The following is a 19189-nucleotide window of genomic DNA, read 5'->3' as shown; positions in this document are numbered from 1 at the left end:
GGCAGAGCTGGAAAAAGTCCACATAAGTTCACTTATATCATAGGAGTCCTACCTCAGAAGGCCCTTCATATCATCTCATCTCAAAACAGGTTACTATCTGATCACCAGCTTTGCATAAAATGCAAACATAGCGATGCTTAAAGGATGTTTTTCATCTGTGCTTCTGTCATTGTACAGAGATTCTGAGAAGACCAACAAGTTAGCCAGGACATAAATGAACTTCTTTGTATCCCCAAGCATCACACTATTGTTATTTCCTCAACAACGTGCTAACAGATTGTCTTCTCTGTGGAGTTCCTGGTGAAAATCACCATTGCCACCTCCTCAGAGAAGAGTGCTTCACCTTTGAGATCACCCTGGAAAACGACTCAGCCACTGAATCAACATTGCTACATGCCAAGCAAATTCATTTTCCAGCAACTACATGTGAAGTGAACAAGCCATTCATTGTGATTGAAAATGGAAACTCAATTGCAACATAACTGTCTGACAAGATCAGATCAGTTCCTCATTTTCCTGTCTGACAGTGGAGGACAGCATCATGATTTTGGTAGCAGAATCATAGATACCTAAGTGCATATCTTCAGAAGTGGGTGATCATGTTGAGTGCAAATACTGCATAGAGACATGTTAACAAAAGGATGTTGCAGGCAATTCTGGAATGGAAAAAAAGAAGCAACCTGATTTTTTATTTTTTTTTGACAATGAGATAAAGAAGCTTTACCTCAGCTTTAATGAGTTTCAAGGCTCAAAAATTCTTCACAAAATTTGAATTTATTTTAGTATGTCAGCCCTGAGCACTAGGCAAGGCCCTGTAAATGATCACACTATTACCTCTCACCAAGGAGCATTCTGAATCAGGTATCTTCAACACTGAGTTTTGAAAAAGTAATCCTGAAAAACGTCATAGAAATTATGTTTAGAAGAACTCCATGCATCATACCACACTTCAATGAATTCTCTATTAAGCAGTCCAAAGACTTCCAGAAATTTTGAGCAGATTTAGCCTGTCTAGTAACTAGTTTAAGACGCACAAATATGAAACAGAAGTAACTGCTGTTGTCTTTGTAGGTTATCCTGTGGTATGCATCTGGCTTTTTTTTTTTTTTTTTTTTTTAAAATAAGAAAAACTAGGGGCCGTTCACAGTAGCCTGAGCAAAAATACATATTGAAGCATCAAGTATTATTTTTTAAAATCCACCGCAATTTCCTATCAAAAATAAGCAACAGTTGCTGACTCCAACTTTTATATCAGAAAGTTCTGGTTACATTTACCTCAAGAATGTGAAGAAATTACTGACATGCACTTCTGTGCTTTTTCCCACACAGCATGCAAAGATGATTCTTCATTGTTTTGTGTTATGTTAGTAAAGCCATTCTCAGGCTTGATAGCAAATTGGGACTGAAATACCAAGAATTCGATACCATCTGAATTATATTATGTGTGGGCTGATAAAGAAGACTTTCCCAGTGTTCATGGAACCACAAAGTTCCATAATTTCATCTACTGTTGTGCTCTTGAGAATAATACAGCTGACAAACCAGTTCTAGAGAATATAAATACACATCTACACTTCTTATCACCCACATTCACATACAAGCAGGGAGTTTTATGCCATATGCTTATGATTATATATTTATTTGTAAATCAGAAAAGTAGATTTTTGTTGCCAGCTCATTATGACAACAGTTTCTCATGCCAGATTGTGAAGTCCTGTCTCCAGATGAAATAATAATATTTAAATCCCCTCCTGGCCTGCTTCTTCAGGCTGGCCAGGTCATGAAAGTGACTATCAAAAATCCAATATTAGTGCTTGTTCTCAAGGCAATACAGAGGAGGTGGCTGAGAGAGAAATTGCTGTTAAGAGTTCAAAGCAGTTTTAATCCATAAACATGAGCTGTTTGCTTGTAAAAAATCTCTTCTGGGAAAATCATACTGCTATTCCTGAAGGAGTTTGCTGAGTCATGTTAACTGTATTATATGCAGTACAGGCAGGAACTGTGTGCATGAAAATGTTAGTCTTGCATTTTGACTAGTGGTTTGGAAATGTGTTACCTGCCAAGCTATGTGACACTGCCTCCTGATCACCCTGGCATTCCTTGAGCAATGCCCAAGGACTGATAGTCCAGAGTCATTCCTGTGGGCCCTTTCCAACAGAAAATCATCTTCCTAATTGTGGTAAATGTACATTGACAATATCTCAATGGGATTTTATCCTCCTTGGAAACACCTACTACTTCAGCCTGTGCTCCCTGCTGAAGATGAGATGTAGTTACTGCTTACCAGCCATTCTAAGAACTGCCCTTCTTTTTGTTGTATTCAAGGGTCTGACTAAAACAGCCTCATTTGAACTGTCACACTGTGCCATGCTGTCCCTGGGTGAGTTATAAGACTGGACCATGGTGCAGAGAGCCAAAGAGATCTTGAAAAGGTTTACACTTGCCAGGTCCCTCATAATTCAGTGTTAAATATCTGCTCTGATAGTCAGGAGTCCAGCTGAGCTACGATGAGACATAGTCTCTCCTCCATCAACTCAGCCTTCATCTGTCTGAGAAAATCTGATACGAGCTGGTGGAGGCTTTGAGTTTTTTCCTCCTTCACACTTCATACAACAAACAATTATGTGCTAGAAACAGTGGAACAGAGTGATGTGTTCTTTGAGGTTATCAGACCTGACTGAGATGGCACCCTGTTTCATGGCACCCACCGTGGTCTGCCACAACAGGGGAAATCTAGTTATTTCTTTAATATTCAATTCCAGAACTAATAGCATAATGCTACTGGTACAGTGACAGCTGTTTCAATGTTCATGTAATAGGTGTTGCTTTTATGGTGAGTGTTCTGTAGATTTACGGGTTTGGGTTTCTTACACTAGTGATTTTTAAGATAGGCTGTTTATATATGTAGAGAGTTAATTTCTCTGCATTTTTGATCCTGTTTGCTTCATTTCTCCCACTCTGTACTAGCTTCCCCCTATGTTTCTAGACCCTCTGTCTGCCATTGCTCTGTTTTTCCAGACATGCCCATTATGTTAGAACTGACACCTAGATCTCAAATTAATCTCTCCTCCCCATGTTCACTGTGAGAGAGAAGAGAGGAAAAATATACAAACAGGTACATTTTGTGAAATGCTATGCATCTTGTTTGTGAAAGGAATTAAAATAAGCTTAAAATGGTCACATAAATCTCATGCTTTCTCTTCAGTTGCATTTTGATGGTTTTAGTCATTGGCTCACGTCTGCTGCTCCAAGAGTGGAATTATAAGCCAGAAATGTTGGAATGATCAATAAAAAATGGTGGAAGGAATAAACATTGAGCATGCTGTTGTGGCTGGCACAGGGACTCAGCTCTGAGCAGTCAGTCCATCTGTTGGTTAATGCAGTCTCATAATATCAGACCATCTGTCTGCTCCTCTTGTGCGGCAGTGTAAAAGATGTGGGATGAGAGAAACAGACCACAAAACTAAGAGAGTTCCCTCCAAAACAAAGAAAGCTTCATAATCCTGAAAGACATTGGGCATACCTAAAACTATCTGGTATTGTAAAACTAAGGCAGTCAAAAAATGCAAAGGAGCAGCACACAGATAAGACTATAGTTTGCAGAACGTGAAAGACCATATGACAAATAAAATCAGCAGAAACTGCTTCAGGAGATAGAAGAAGTGCCAGCTGTTTTGGTTTTGTTTAGCTATAGTTCTTTGCTGGTTTCTTTAATTTCAAAGGTGAGTTTGAGCTGTGAGCTAAATAAAATAGTTTTCTTTAGTTTGATGGCATGACTTTGGGCTTGATTCTAAATTTAATCCTGCATAGGACATTGAACAACCTGTGGAATATCTTTTTGCATACATTCTCTGTATCCTAGTGTGAATACAGTAGAGTAATATAATGGGAAAGCTCATGACAAACACCCTAAATCAGGATTATCCCATGTGCATTAATTAATATTTTTGGGTTAAATATTTCCTTTGAAGAACTAGAGTTAGCACTGCTAATGTACTTCCTCAGCACTGGGCTGAGAAATGAGTTATACTCAGAACTTGTGGCTACCATTCCCTACAGCAGAGAAACAATGTTCTCCATGCCTTTTGAATTACCAGCATGAAAAGCAAGCTTATTGCTTCGTAATGCAAATTTACCTAAATTCTGATCCTAAGCATGGTTTCTTCTTTGTATATTTAATGGCTCTTAAAAACAACTTACAATTCACAACAGATGTGTCAGAAAACACAAATAAAAGGTGAGCAAGATCTTTTTTTCTACATAACTTTCCTTATACAAGTGCACAGGTACTTGATTGTGTGGGTATATGTATATATAAATATATATATATATAAAAATACATATATAAAACCCTATTAAAATTATATTAAAATTAATGTAAGCAGGATATGAAGTATTTAAGAAGACAATAGGGACTGTTTTGGGAAGTGTGCAATTCTTACAGGAGAACCAGTTACATTTCTTTTCACTGGATGTAGGTCTCTAGGTGGTCGAAGCAGTTATAGAAAAGCTATCCTCTTTTCTTCTTCTTCATCTACACAGTACACATGCACACAAAGAAAAAGAAAAAAAAGAAAAAAGAAAAAAAAAATTAATTGGCTGGTTTGAGTTTCATTTTTGTGTTTTCCATCCTGAAATCTGTTCTGTGTTTTCCTTCTCATACAAAAAAGTGTTTCCTATTTTTGACTGTCATTCTCCTCTCTTCTTAAATTTTATCATATCTTTTTTGAGGTGGCACAGGAAAGGGAGGGATAAGGAGTGCCGTGGGTGGGTACATCATGAATACATGTGGTGGCATGATGATATTTTTTTGTTATGTTCTTTATTTTCTACAATGATCCTAATATTTCTTTTCATCTTAATCTCTGCAGAGCACTAAATTGATGTTTTCATAGAACTGTCTGTCACCACTCCAAGAACTCTATCCTGAGGGGTAAAAGCTAATTCAGAAGCCATCACTATATTTGTAAAGGTAGGATTATTCTTCGTGTTCACCACTTTGCATTTATCAACATCAAATATTATCTGCCATTTCCCCTCTCACTCACCGCAATTGCATTTTTTTTCTACTCATTTTTCTTTAGTGCCGTGAATGGCCCATTATCAGCAATAAGCTGTTCAACCATTTTCTCAAGCACTTTTGGAAGAGCACCGGCCCCTGTACAGTTCCCCATGGAGGGATTTTAGCTGAACCTTTCATTTCTTTTAATTAGTGCTTGTTTCTCTTACATTTCCTAATTCACAAGTTTTTTTTTTGTTGTTGCTGTTTGTTTTTTGACTTATTCACTCTGCAAGGATGCTGAATCTGTGTATGTTAGTCACAGATGCAAAGTATCTCCTAGAACCATTGTGAATCAACATTCCCACACCCCTCAGGAATAAGTAAAGAGTTACAAGTTTCTTGACTAATTTTTCCATATCCGTTACATTTCTTCAAATTTTAGGCTCTGCATCATATCTAGTGTGACATTTTCTCAGTCTACGTATGGAATTTTAAAATTGTCTCCTACTATTTTCTTTCTTGTCCTTATACCATCCCTAATACAAAGTTTGACCCTGCTACTGTTGGCCACCCCAATGGGTGATCACTAGCATAGTTCTGTACTTTTTCTCCGAGAATGGAATGGAATCCAATTACAGAGATGGTGTTGCTTGTTACTGACATTACCTTGTTATTCTAATTCAACTTGAGTGCACAATACCTGCTTTGGGTTTGAGTGTAATATCATTGCCGTTACATTATTGTCCCACTAGTTATCTTTCTCCCATCAAATTTCTGATACACTAATTATGTCAGTATCCATTAAAATCAGGCATCTAGTTTTCTTTCTTGTTACCCGCTGTTGTAGTGCTGGTTTAGAAACATGTATGGATTTAGCTCAGATTTCTCTTCTTCTTTGTTTAGGTGAGACTTTATTTGTTTATTTGTTTGCCATCCTACTTTTGCCAGCTACTTTTTAGTCAATACATAACTTTTATTTTTTCATCTCTACAGGATGCATTATCATGATCTGTATAGAGGACATACAGAAGGCACCTTCTATCTTTGACAGTGCACTCTATAATTTAAAAAGTCTTCTGTAACAATTCTGAGTGTTAAATACTCACTAGCAATGAACATTTTCTGTCAGATTTCACCTTGCCTCAATTTTCATGGTGTCTGAAAAGTATTGTTTATTTTATGCATGTGAATTACCCTGTGAATAAGTAGAAAGCAATGCTGTATGGGCAGTTGCTCATGACCTCTTACTTTGTTATTTTTTGGGTGGTATTACTCCATAGATATGACAATTGAAGCAGGTGAGGAATTACGGAGTACTAGCTGAGATTGTACCATACCTGTAGGGATTTTGTCCTGTGAATCCTATGTGAATCCTGTCCTGTGTTGGTGCAACCATCTCTAAACTTTGAGCCAACAACCTTTTAGCCTGTTCCTGAAGCAGCTTCCCAGTGAGTCTGTACTCCTCAGGCCAGACACCACATTTCAGCACACGGTGCAGGCACTCCAGGTGTTTGGAATGCACATGAGTCATGGCCACACTGAGCACCATCTCAAAAACCCTCAGAGGCACCACATTCCCTGCAAGCCCTCCCTCTTCCCCAGCAAAGTTATTTCAGCACAGATGCCGTTTCCAAGTAACTTCCTCTGTATATATCCCAGTCCTCACTTGGATAGGGAGTCTAGCCAGTTATGACTCTTCATTCTCCTGATCTCACAGCTGACATTTATACATTTAGGGAAGAATGAGGGAGTTCAAATCTCTACACAGTTCTGTGCAGAGGGAGGAACAGGCCTTTATATGTGGTGTCATTTGTCAGATCATTTGGTGGGACATATTGCTACCTTTTGCTTTATACTGTGGTGCTGCTGTTCCCAGGCATAGTATTTGGCTTTGCTTTCTTCCTTTTTATTGTATCCTCCATGGCCTCTTGGAATTTCTCTCAGGCACAGATTTGAAGTGATAGGAGCTAGAAGGTACACCCAAAAGGGCTGATGAGAGAAGGAAAATTGTGATGGAATGTGTCGCAGCCACAGTGTTCTGGATGGGCACTGCATCAGGGAGCTTGACAGAAAGCTGTGTTAGCAAGCTTTGTTTTGAACAGCCCAAAGGGAGAAGAAAGGTTGGAAGGTATATTTAAAAATGGACCAAGGAGCTAAAAACTGCATGCATTTTCCATTCTAACACATAAATGTCCTTCACTAAACAGGTTACTTTTCTTCTTTGGACATAAAAATACTCAGCAGGAGCAAAACTTTGATCACATTTTGTGGAGAAGATCCCAGGAGCAATTCAGAACTTAAAGATCAGGTAGCAGTTTCCTTCCAACTCCTTTTGGAAATACGTGCTCCCTTGCTACTCACATCTGTAATGAAAATTAGAAAATAGCACAGAGCATGGGACCCAACAATAACTGTTCAGTGATTGCCCGTTAAGAATCCTGGCCAAAGTAACCAGCCTTGGTTACCACCCTACCATCCTTTATCATTACTGAATGGAAACTGTCATACAAAATATTTGTGAACACAGAAAATGTTTTTTCTATTTATTACCTACCATCACCAAGCTGATTTTATTAAGCAGATTTGGCATTAACAAACAGCAATAGGTAATAAATTCAATGTTAGCCTTAGAAGGTTCTGGCAGATTGTTGGCAGCTGACTTAAGTGTAGGGGAGAGCTCTCCTAGCGTGGGTTGCGAATGATTATTTATACCATTCCGTGGGTCTGTTTGCCCCAAATCTTGCTGCTCAGATTTGCCTCTTTTTAGTAGATGGCACTGGTGCAATATATGCAAAGGCTATAATAGCTGTTCAGAAATATGGTATCCAGCTACACTAGAGATAGATTAAGTTTCCTCTGCTAAGAAGGTTTTAAATATTATGAAGCGGTTTTATACTGACTTGCTGTTAATTGGTGATGGACTCTAGAAGAGACTGGTTACACAACCAGGCTAAGTTTGTTCATAGACTTCTTTCCAGCATGCCTTAAAAGTGGAAGATGATGTGCTTGGAAGTATTTTGGCAGGCTTCAACAACCTGTATTTAGCATAGAAGTTGGTTAGATAGAGGTCTTATTTGGATCAGGGAAAACCAACTGAAAAGAAAAATTTGGGAAGCTAAGTGCCCAGTTGCAGTAATAGTGCATGCATGAATAGAGACATTTTAGACAATTAAAACCTTGAACATACACTTTTAAGTGGTAAGTTATACCAAGAATGTGTTTACGGGAATAAGCTGAAGTCTTATTGTAAAGATAAATTTAGTCTAAAAAAATCCAGTTACACAATGGTCTGTGGAAACCAAAATATGTTAGTATAGCTTACCTCAGAAAAAGGCCCTCAGTTTTTACATATTTGCTGTACATTATCAATATCTCATTTACTTGGAAGAGGAATCAAGTATCTGTCCCAGCATCGGGTGTTACTGAATAGCTAACAAGCTTCTGACCAGTCTGCATGCCCTATCAACGTCACAAGAATGTGGAGGTGTTCACTGGTTTCTCATTGCTCCAAAAGTGGGGGAAATCTGTCTCCTGCCCCTTGCCAGCTGCTGTTTGCCAGCTACATAGTGCTACCACCTTTTCTAAATAGGATTCACTTTGGAATGGAGCAGAAGTCAGCCCTCTGGAATCATCTGGTCTCAATACATTCATTGATCTATTTGAGAAATATAGGTTCAAGTGTTGATTTCTTTGATCTCTTTCAAAAGGGTATTACAGCACAGGGGATGCTTAGTAACATCAATGCTGAGTGAGAGGATGAAGAAATTAAAGAATTAGGAAGTTGTTTCTAATTAGAAAAGAACAGAGTAAGTCAGGAAGTTAAAGAATACTGCAGCGAAGTTTCTGCTGGAGAGCAGGAAGGCCCTGCAGAGGGACCTGGACAGGTTAGATGGATGGTGGATGTGGCCAATGGGATGATGCTCAACATGGTTAAGTGCTGGGTCCTGCACTTTTGTCACAAAAAAAACCACCATACAATGCTACAGGCTTGGGGGAGAGTGGCTGGAAAGCTGTGCAGAGGAAAAGGAACTGGGGGTGTTGGTCAATGCTCACCTGAACATACATGTAAGCCAGCAGTGTGCCCAGGTGGCCAAGGCCAACGGCATCCTGGCTTGTATCAGGAATAGTGTAGCCAGCAGGACGAGGGAGGTGATCATCCCCCTGTACTCTGCTCTGGTGAGGCTGCATCTCGAGTGCTGTGTTCAGTTTTGGGCCCCTTAGTACAAGAAGGACATTGAGGCCCTGCAGCCATATACAGAGAAGGGCTACGAAGCTGCTGAAGGCCCTGGAACACAAATCCTGTCAGGAGCAGCTAAGGGAACTGGGACTGTTTAGTCTGGAGAAGAGGAGGCTCAGGGGACACTTTATTGCTCTCTCCAACTACCTGGAAGGTGTTGGCCTCTTCTCACACATAACTAGAGATAGGACAAGACAGAATGCGGCAGGGAAGGTTTAGGTTGGAAATTAGGAGAAATTTCTTCTCAGAAAGAGTGGTTAGGCATTGGAAACGGGTTGTCCAGGAAGGTTCAGGAGTCACTGTCCCTGGGGGTGTTTAAGGAAAAGTTGGATGTGGTGCTTAGGGACATGGTTTAGTGGGTGGCATTGGTGGTAGGGGGATGGTTGGACCAGATGATCTTGGAGGTCTTTTCTAACCTTAATGATTCTGTGATTCTATGATTCTATGATAAGTTGGGCATCATTGATACAATTTTCATGTTATGTAAGGATCTCTGGACAATACAAGACTGATGGTGAAGAATTCAGATTGACTATGTTTCAGAGTCAGTTTGGTCTACAATTGCAGAGTTTATCCTGTTTCTGCTTGTAAGTCAGGTAGTCAGTATTTTGTATCTCCAGCTGAGCATTCCCCTCTTTCTGTGAATATGCCATACAACTGCATGGATAGACTTCAAAAATAGAAGTAATTTTCTTCACTAGAACTATACCAAATGAACTTAACTTCTTCAAAAAGGAAAAATAGAATAGTCTAGAAATATACACTGACACCATGCAGCAACTCTAAAAGCGCTACTGGAAAAAAAAAAATGCTGACAGTGTTTAGCAACACCAAAAAATACTTACAGTACTAAGTGCTGTTTTGGAAAGTGTGTGGGTGACGCAACCCAGCATTATGAACCATAATGAACTTGCACAGAAAAATGGATAAAGCACAAAACCATCCCACTGCCTTTATAACAGACACATTCTGCATGTTTTGAGTCTGTCTCCTGACAGTGTCATGCAATGTACACTAGGTCTTGTTGCCTTTTCCGTTCCTCTTATGTTTTTATAAATGTCCATTCTGTCTCCTTTCACATTTCTCTCCTTCAGGATGAAGACTCTTAGTCTCCTTCTTGTACAGAACCTTCTAGAACTCTGAGTATTCTTGCTGCCATTCTGTGAACTGGACTAAAAAGGACAAAATACTATGCTATATTTTATAGAGAGAGCAATTCTTGAATGTGTACAGTCATCATGTGATGGGATATTCTCTGCTCTGTTCTCAGCCCTTTCCTAATGATTCCTAAAAGACAGTTGCTTTCTGACCTATACTTAACATTGAGCTAGTGGTTTCATGTGACTTGTTATGCCCAAGGTCCCATTGCCGTGTGTAAGATTTAGCTCACAGTCCATTAATGGTAGTAAACCCAGAATTGGGTTTCCATTATCTGTATAATATATTCAAGTATACTTACAAGAAACTTCACAGAGACTGTTACTATTTCTCTCACTGATATAACCCACTATTAATAGTAATTACTCTTCTCTTTCAAGTTGTCCAGCTGATCAATAATTTAGACTAAGAACAATTTTTCTTTATGCCGCTTTCTGCCTCTGTCAAACCTGATGAACATACCATATGCACAAAAGGTTTTGTGATCGTCTCAAGTGATCTAACAAGTTGTGTCATTTCTTCATACAGACATGAGTTTTCACCTGCCCCTTGGATTCTCCAGAATCTCATCAGTGTGAAGGACGGTACAGGGCTTGTGCACCTGTTCAATTATGGGCAGAGTGCTCTGTCTTGAGCAGGAAGTGGGATGCAGAACTGGGTGCTCAGCTGCCCAATTTGTTGGTTAATTGAACTCTACTCATTTGTTATTATTATTATTTTGCTCATAAACACTTTTAGGAAATATGGCTTAAATTGCTGTAGAGAATTTTCACCTCTATTATGAGGTAAAGAAAAGCTTTGCAGCCTGTCCTTTCTGTACAGTTGCTTTTTTTTTTTTCTTTTTTTTTTGAGGGTAGGTCAAATAAACAAGAAGATACATGATCTCCTCTCGCAAAGTGCCATTTGGTATCTGAAAATAAATGTGACTGCAGTTTTCTGACTATAAATGTCTTCATGGCCTAAGGAAACTATGTATTGTGACCTTCATTGGTACAAGAAGTAGGTAGATGTCTTTATTACAATATAAATCTTCATTTACTTGAAAAAAAAGAAAACAAAAACCAAGCAGCTAAATGAAGAAAAAATGCGTCAGAGAAACGACAGGTCTGCATAAACTAAGTAAACATCTGTCTTAAACCCTTGGCTGCATCTAATCTGGATGACATGTAAGTTCCTGTGTACTTAGGAAGTAATGTTTCCCCTGGCACTGAAGTATGACAAGAAACAGTACTGATGCAATTTGTAAAATGGGAAGAAGCCTTGACCGTATTGTCTTACCTTTTTCAGAAGCCGGAGCAAGGTCAATAAAACTTCGACATTTTTCACCTTTAAAAGAAAAGGATTATTTTAGGAGACATAATTTGATTGGTTTTGCTCTGCTTCCTCTTTCTGACTGCTGTTTCTGCCATCACTCCCACCTGAGACTCTACAGGACCACTATGTTGTCTCACACACAGAGCAGACATTCACTGGGCCTCCATCCTGGACAAAACACATTATCCTCACAAGGCCATATTCACAGTCCTTTGGTCAGGAGTACAAAATAAAATTAGCAAAGAAAAATTTCCTCTCACATGATTAGGTCCCTGTTGGGTCTGTGATGCTCTTTGCTAAGGGCTAAAACAGTTCTGAACTCTAGATGGAGAGGCACTGTGGTGGGGTAGCACTGGGAGGACAAAGGCCTAATTCACCAATATGTTTGCTCCCTTTCTTCTCATCTTCAGTGCAATGTCTGTACCTCACCAGAGGATGGCCAAAACTCCTGGAGACAGGAAGCACTGCCACGCGCACAGATGTCTCAGTTCTCAGAGTCCCTCTCGAGCTACTCTGACAGATTTGCTCACAGCATGTTTATATGCCAGTGTGACGAAAATACTTCTGACTGCAGAATTCTGGTAAGTGCTGGCAAGCTGCCCCCACAACCCTGAAGTACAGTTGTAATACTGATAGGAAATACATTGAAAAAGGGAAAAAAGTAAACACCTGTTATGAAAACAATACACAGAAGAAATCCAAACCAAACCAAAAAAAAACAACAAAGCATTTCCCTTTCTTGCCCCTCCCTGAAAGTACTTATCATGTACAAGGGAGCTAAAAAACTCATGCAAAACAGGGAAAAGGAGTAGCGCAGTGAGGACTTGCCAGGTCTGCCCTAGAATATTGGCTGCCTTACCTCAGTATACTGCCAAAGTGCACAAGGAGACCAACGTGTGCTACAGAAGCATGTGTCCACCTTCCCCAGCACATCCTGCTGGTAAGCCCCTGGCAGTGAATGGCAGCCCTGTCTAGGAGCAAACTGATCAGGATGCTCATCCCAGTGATCCCACCAAAGCTCATTCAGCAGCACACTGCTACACTTGTTCATGCAACATGTATGGTAATTACAGAATTTGGATTTGCCTAAATTGCAGGAAATTTGCCTAAAGAGTAAGAAAAAGTAGCTGAAGGACTTGACGATAGGAGAGAGAATGCTAATTACTCTAAATTTTTCCTCCATCTTGTCAGAGACAGGCATAGACATGCAATAACTGCACCAGTGATCAGGGCCCCTTTGTGCTTGCAACTGTCCATAATAACATGAATAGTGGTGATGTACTGTGCAGCCACCCTGTCAGTCCCACAGTGCACAAGAAAGAAAAGGCATAAAACAAGAGGATACTGGGGACAGAATGAGTGTACACCAAGATGACTGAGCACAAGGGTAACAGCTTATATAACAACTCAGGTAGGCTGCTGTTGATTAGATCTTGGTAGGCACTTTAGCAGAGAAAAATAAAGGATAAGAGGACGGAAGAATAATGAGAAGTAGCAGATAAGTGACATGTTAGGGGTTGCAAACTCAGAAAGTGATTTTCCCATTTTTTTCTTGTAATTCTGATGGCTACAGAGCAGGGACAATTACCCTAAAGAATTAAATCTGCATGAAGTGCAGGAATTAGGGACATTGAGTAATGAGAACAGCCAAAAATCAACTTCCTGCCTATGCCATAGGGGTGAGTGAAAAGAATGGTAAGTTGTTCTCAGTGACTAGAAAAAGAGATCTCTGACAGTTTAGAGCTACCTCGTTCTTCCTTCTGTTCACTGCATGGCCACAAGGAGATGACAGGAAGCTGCATATTGGGTGGGAGAAGGGTTCAGAGTGTGGATGGGTGTCTGAGTCATCAGTACAGAGAGGAAAGAAGGAGCTTTGTTTCTTACGCTGGGATAAGGATGCAGTTGATCCTCAAAAGACTCAGTGCAAGGAAAATTGAGAGAAGGGGGAGGAAGACTAGGGTAGATCCAAAGGTGAGAATGGATAAACCTCCTAGGAAAGCAAAATTTAAAAAATGAAATCATGACAAACCAGTTCAGTGGTGTCATGAGAATAAGGTTACTAAAGATTTCAGTAAGTTATTTGAAACAGAAGAATGAACCTTTCTCACTTTGTCCTTTCATTAATTACCTAAACCTCAGAGTTCTCCCAACCTGCATAGTTAAAAAACAGAAAATGGGAAACATGAGCTCCTTTTTCTTGTCACTCATCCCAAGTGTCTGATTGTTATCCACTCTGCTACATTTTGTAGAAGACAAACATTGATATTTATGGGAATTACTTAGTTTCCCTTGAACAGGTTTTATCTAAGAAAGGAAAATGTGATGAAAACCATCATTTGCAAAGAACAGCAGCTCTCAAGGCTAGACTAAAACATCTTTGTAATGCAGAGGTCCCAAATTGTCATGTCCTAGGTAGCATGAGGGAATTTTCAGTACCTTAAATGGAGGTTTGACTCTCCATTATCCAGTGCAGAACATTTCCTGCAACACCCAAATGTCTCAGGCCAGCAGCTGCATCAGAGCTCCCCAGCTTGGGTGAAGCTACTTCTGTTTCAAGAAGCTATTCTCAGACTTAAACGCAGATCACTCCTGATAATACTCAACTCCAGTATCTCACAACAACAACAAAATGCAATGGACCACTTTAAAACAGGGAGCATAATGGTCCACGCAAAAGTGTACCTGTTTGGCAGCACCACCTGCAAGTAGCAATAACAGGCAGCTGGCACCAACACTCCTCTGGGTAATAATGATGGGGTGGCAGCAGAGCCAACGAAGTCTTACTTTAGGTCAATTAGCCCAGATGTATTCCAGCGTACATTGAGTTACATCTAGCATGCATCTATTCTTCTGAGTACATTGCTATCCTTGCCTTAGATAGGATGACTCTTAATAGTCCAAATGTAATCTAAGTCCTTGGCTCAGGAAACCTTAACTGTGTGTCTTGAAAACTTAATGTTCCAGGTGACTTGGTGTCTTCTTGTTGGACCAGTTTGCCTATGCCAGCCGTGTCTTGAGGTTTTTTTTTAAAAAAAAAGGAAAGAAAAATTCCAAATTTTCTGACAGGTTTTAATGTGTTGGTAATTTCTTAGGAAAAAAAATTAAATGTGGCAGTCTTTGGAAAAAAACCTGAAGATGCAAGAAACTTTAGAGAGTGAATTCTATAGATGATGGAAGAGGAGGCATGTTTTTGGCTAGTACAGCGTATCTTCTGAGAAACCAGCGGCAAGTATTTTAGAGATTGCAAAAGACTTTTACTGTCCACTAGCCTTCACCAGAATGAAGAACTCCTCTATATCATAATAAATGACTCTTGACTGTGGATTACAGAGAAATTTTCCTTAGAAGGACTTGGTTTAACAGGAGGTCTTGGACTACATTCTCTGGAGTCTCGAGGAGACTTTCCTGATTTGTTTCTATAAAAGATTTGCAAATTATTTTTATTAACCTATTTTAAGCTTAGAGTAGAAGGAACTCTAAATAGACAAATCATTAAATTGTTACCATCTATGGTTTTCATAGTGCCTGCAGAATGGAAAACATTTATTTTTTTAATGCAGAAGGAGCCTGGGGCAGCTTGCAAGCCAGAGGACAAAAGAGAGAAGGAGGTGAAAGGTATTCAGCTATATGTGAAGCTTTCAGGAAGGAATTTAGTTTAATCCTCTGTAGTGCATGTGAAAGATAGACAGAGAGAAACTGGAAAGTGAATAACAAGTTGTTTTTCTGCCCTCAGAATTTTGCTATAAGCATCCTGGTTGTTGAGAAAATGGTCAAGGTAAACATGGAAAGGGACTAATCTGCAGAGGAGCAGTGGGTAAATCACACATTGAGGATGAAATTGTTCATGGAATCAATGAAGCAAAATGTAGACACAGATGTGGAATCAAAAGGGAGCTGACAACAAACAGAACTGAGAAGCTTCTGCTAATTGGTCTGAGCTGAGAGGGACATGCAGTGGAGTTTGTGGGTGGGGAGGATGTTGCAGCAACATGTGCACGAGCTACAGAAGAATATGAAAACTTATAATTACAGCAATCCTGGATAGTTCCAACCAAGACACAGCTGAAAGTTAGGGATGGCTGACTGGCTGGCATCTGTACATGTTTTAGAGAGGACGGTGGCATTACTTGAACACGACCTGAGCATACAAGGCAAGAGAGACTCCAAAGGCAAAGACAGTGTATTAATTATATTCCTGGTGGGGATGTCATTGGGACAGAGGTAACTTCTGTGGTTTGAGAGTGAAAAGTGAGGAATGAGGTCTTGTCTAATCTAACTTTTGCCGAAATCCTATGTAATGGCTCAAGGATAGAGAAAGTTCTTCAAAATTTTAGTTCATTTGGACAACTTTTCTGTACTTCACTTCAAAGAATGTTAATGGATTTGATTGCAACAAACCTGAGGGACCAACTTGAGGGCCCTTAAGGAGGCATTCAGTTGGCTTTCTTGTACAAGGCATAACATTCAAATTCTGGCTGCACTTTCTCAGTGCCCCAAACACTGTACTCCTCATGCAAGGAAGAATGTGAATGAGCAGAGAATAGTTGACTTTATTTTATAAGCCAACCCATGGAAGCATGTTCTCAGGGAACAAGCTAAGCAGAACAAAAATCATTCTGGTCCCGCTTGTAGAGAATACTGGATTCACGCTGTCAGATGATTATTTTGGAAAGGTTATCATTAAAGACTTTGAGAATCAGCTTGGAACACCAGCTGGGCACTTGATGCTACAGCAGAAAGCAAAAAAGTCGTTTTCCACAAGAACCTGACATTTAGTACTAGTTCACTGGAGAGATAGACATCATCTTTCTGGGGGGGGACCAAACAAAGGCATTTGTCTAACTCTGACTACTTTGTTCCAGATGTCTAAGCCTCACTCACCCCAGTTTTCCAGAAGGCATGAATCAGGCCCTAATTTAGATATGACACTGTGACTATGACAGACAAAACATGAAGCACAAAGCAAGCTAAAAAACTGCATAGTATTTTCAGACCTTTTTAAACCCATTGTTAAAAAAGCAGACAAATTCATTGCCATGACCACCACACAGCCCCACGTCACTCCCTCTGCCTTGTGGCTGTTCTATCCGTTTATCATTGTAAATTACAGTTTCTCTGTGTAGGACTCTACCTCAGTTTCTGCAGGAACTCTTGAGAAGCATATTGCTTCTGAGAAGGTAATGTATCTTAAAGATGGATGTTTTGACCTTTCTTTTTCTTCTTCAGGCAATCACAGAAATTATAAAATAAATCCTCTGCTTAGATGCATCCATCCAATGAATGTTTTTCTTTCAATATATTACAAGTTGCCCCATACCCTGTCTGCCCTGCCTCAAGGAATCAAAGCATGGCATGCCTGCTGGAGGTAATGGAGAAGAATCCATTCTGCCCTTTAAGACTTCAATTGATGCAAAGACAGCTAAAGTTTTTATTACTTTTCAACACTTTTAGTTGCACAGACAAATGACTAATTTAGGAAATGTGAGCCATTAAAAAAGAATAAGAAGTGAAATGCTGTAGTGATATTGAAGTTAGTGTGCAATATTTTTTTTTTCTGAGTAGCAATTATACATACAAACCACTATAAAATGTTAATTCTTCTGATGTCTTTGTCAGCAGGACTGACATATAAGAAATTATTCAAATGATGACTGTGATGAAATAGTTATCTGTTATTATAATGCTAATACTGCTACTTTTATTTACTTTTTGCTGCTGTAAACCTGTGCTAAATATGCTAAAACGTGCTGTGTACATAATCTGTAGTCTTTGTCTATGTGTAAATTACTATAAAATAAAAGGTTCATGTGACCCTGAAAGAAACATTTCAATATCACCAGGGCAGAGGGAAGGACTCTGTCAATCCAGGTGTTAAGAGGACAGTCAAGAAAAGGAAACACAGCTTATCAAAGTGAAATCTCTATTTCCCAGGAGACTGGGCTGTCCACACCTGAGCAGAAGGAATGACAGAAGAGTAAGTTTTGGAACCGACAGACTGAAAGATACTTGGTGGATCACAGAAATCCTAACAGCCCACTAGCACCGTGTTGACAGGACCCTGCAGGCCTCTTGTCCAGCTTTGTGTTCAGAGTAGGACTGTCGTGAACACCTGATCAGGTTGCCTGTGACTCTGCCCAGCCAAATCCTGAAATACCTCAGCAATGAAGATACCTCATCTCTAGTGGCTCCAAGGATGGAGGTTCTCCAAGGCTGTGGTCCCAGGGCTGCACCACCCTTCTAGAGAAGTGCTCCTTAATGTCCAACCTGAACTCCTCTAGCTGCTCTGGCATCTTTGTAGCAATACTTCCTATACTTGTAGGGACATGAATAAGCCCAGCTCCCTCAATTTCTTTTCACACCTAGTGAACTTTAGGCCCCTGACCAAGAAGTCCAGACAAGTAGGTGGACTATAAAAAGATACTGTGCTGTAAGTAGGAATCATTTTCATCCAGAGACTACATCATAGGACACGATGTCTGTCAGGAATGTATTCCTGACAAAGCAAAGTAAAAAAAAATTCCATCAAAGCAAAGTAATATAAGGAGAATGACCTTTAAATTTGAACACGATATAAGCAGATTAAGCAGGATTTTTCATGCTATACATATGGACCTGCATTTTTTTTGTTTTTGTTTGTTTGTTTATTTCTTTTCAGATGTAAGCTATTATTTTTATCTCAATTTTATCTGAACCTGACTTTACTGAGTCATGTCTCCCCAGCTGCAGTGAATCTGAAGCCCTATTACTGGAAACCTTTAACAGCTACCCAACTCTCCAGCAAGTTTGCCCCAGACAGCCAAGGGGGAATGGCATTTCCTACTACAGAAAGAAAACAGAACACTCTGAGAGCTGGAGACACATGACGCCTTTTAGATACATGGTAAGATAATGACAATACTTTTTGGTATCTCTGGGTACTGAGGAAGCTAGTGGTACAATTGTGTTTTCCTCTAAATGTAGTCTGCAGGACAAGGAGAGCAAGGTTGCCTCATGCTCAACTGCTGTCTTCCAGATTGTGCTGGGCTTAGTGCTAAAGCTTGTGCTGAGAACTACACAAACAGCTCCTGATGAAGAACACTTCCTTTTGTTTCTCCTGTCACTGGAGCACAGGAACCCCTCCTCCATTTTCAGTGGTAACCACTGGTGTTGTTCTCAGAGCTCATTCGTACTTGAGTGTGCAGACATGCATCTCACTGAGAACTGAAGTTATCAGTAGTGCTTTCACTGTTCCTCTTAGGATTTATTCTAAGTTATTTTTGGATATCTTGTATAACTGATCTCTTAAGCCCTCTTTAGCTTAATTTTAGACTTGGCAGAGTTTATCCTGCTGTGCTGCCCTTTTCCAGATGCATCTTCTCATAACCAGGCTCTGGGAGAGTCTTTAGAGAATACAAAAAAGGGAGCATTTAGGGATGCAACAAGAACAGTGTCTAAGATTCCTCCTCTTGATAGACCTGCCCTCACCCAGTTGTCTCAGT

General features: G+C 39.8%; 2 protein-coding genes across 4 annotated transcripts in view; one reads left to right on the top strand and one right to left on the bottom strand.

Moving 5' to 3' along the window:
- The window catches only part of LOC311445215 (uncharacterized protein), a 71616-nt gene that overhangs the window by 5315 nt on the left and 47112 nt on the right, over positions 1–19189 (top strand). The window contains exons 2-3 of the mRNA XM_084537075.1: positions 12122–12292; positions 18432–18591. Coding sequence (XP_084393201.1) covers positions 12126–12292; positions 18432–18591 — 327 coding nt within the window. The 5' untranslated portion in view covers positions 12122–12125. The remainder of the gene's footprint in view (positions 1–12121; positions 12293–18431; positions 18592–19189) is intronic.
- Positions 1–19189, bottom strand: part of GSG1L (GSG1 like) — a 62961-nt gene that overhangs the window by 30406 nt on the left and 13366 nt on the right. For 2 of the 3 annotated variants that reach the window (XM_084537070.1, XM_084537072.1), the window contains exon 2: positions 11676–11723. The exons of the other annotated variant lie outside the window; for it this stretch is intronic. In XM_084537070.1, the coding sequence (XP_084393196.1) occupies positions 11676–11723 (48 nt within the window). The remainder of the gene's footprint in view (positions 1–11675; positions 11724–19189) is intronic. 3 annotated transcript variants of the gene reach the window in all.

Source organism: Aythya ferina (genome assembly GCF_964211825.1).
Source record: "Aythya ferina genome assembly, chromosome: 15".
Taxonomy (NCBI): Eukaryota; Metazoa; Chordata; class Aves; order Anseriformes; family Anatidae; genus Aythya; species Aythya ferina.
This window is presented reverse-complemented; position numbering and strand designations above follow the sequence as displayed.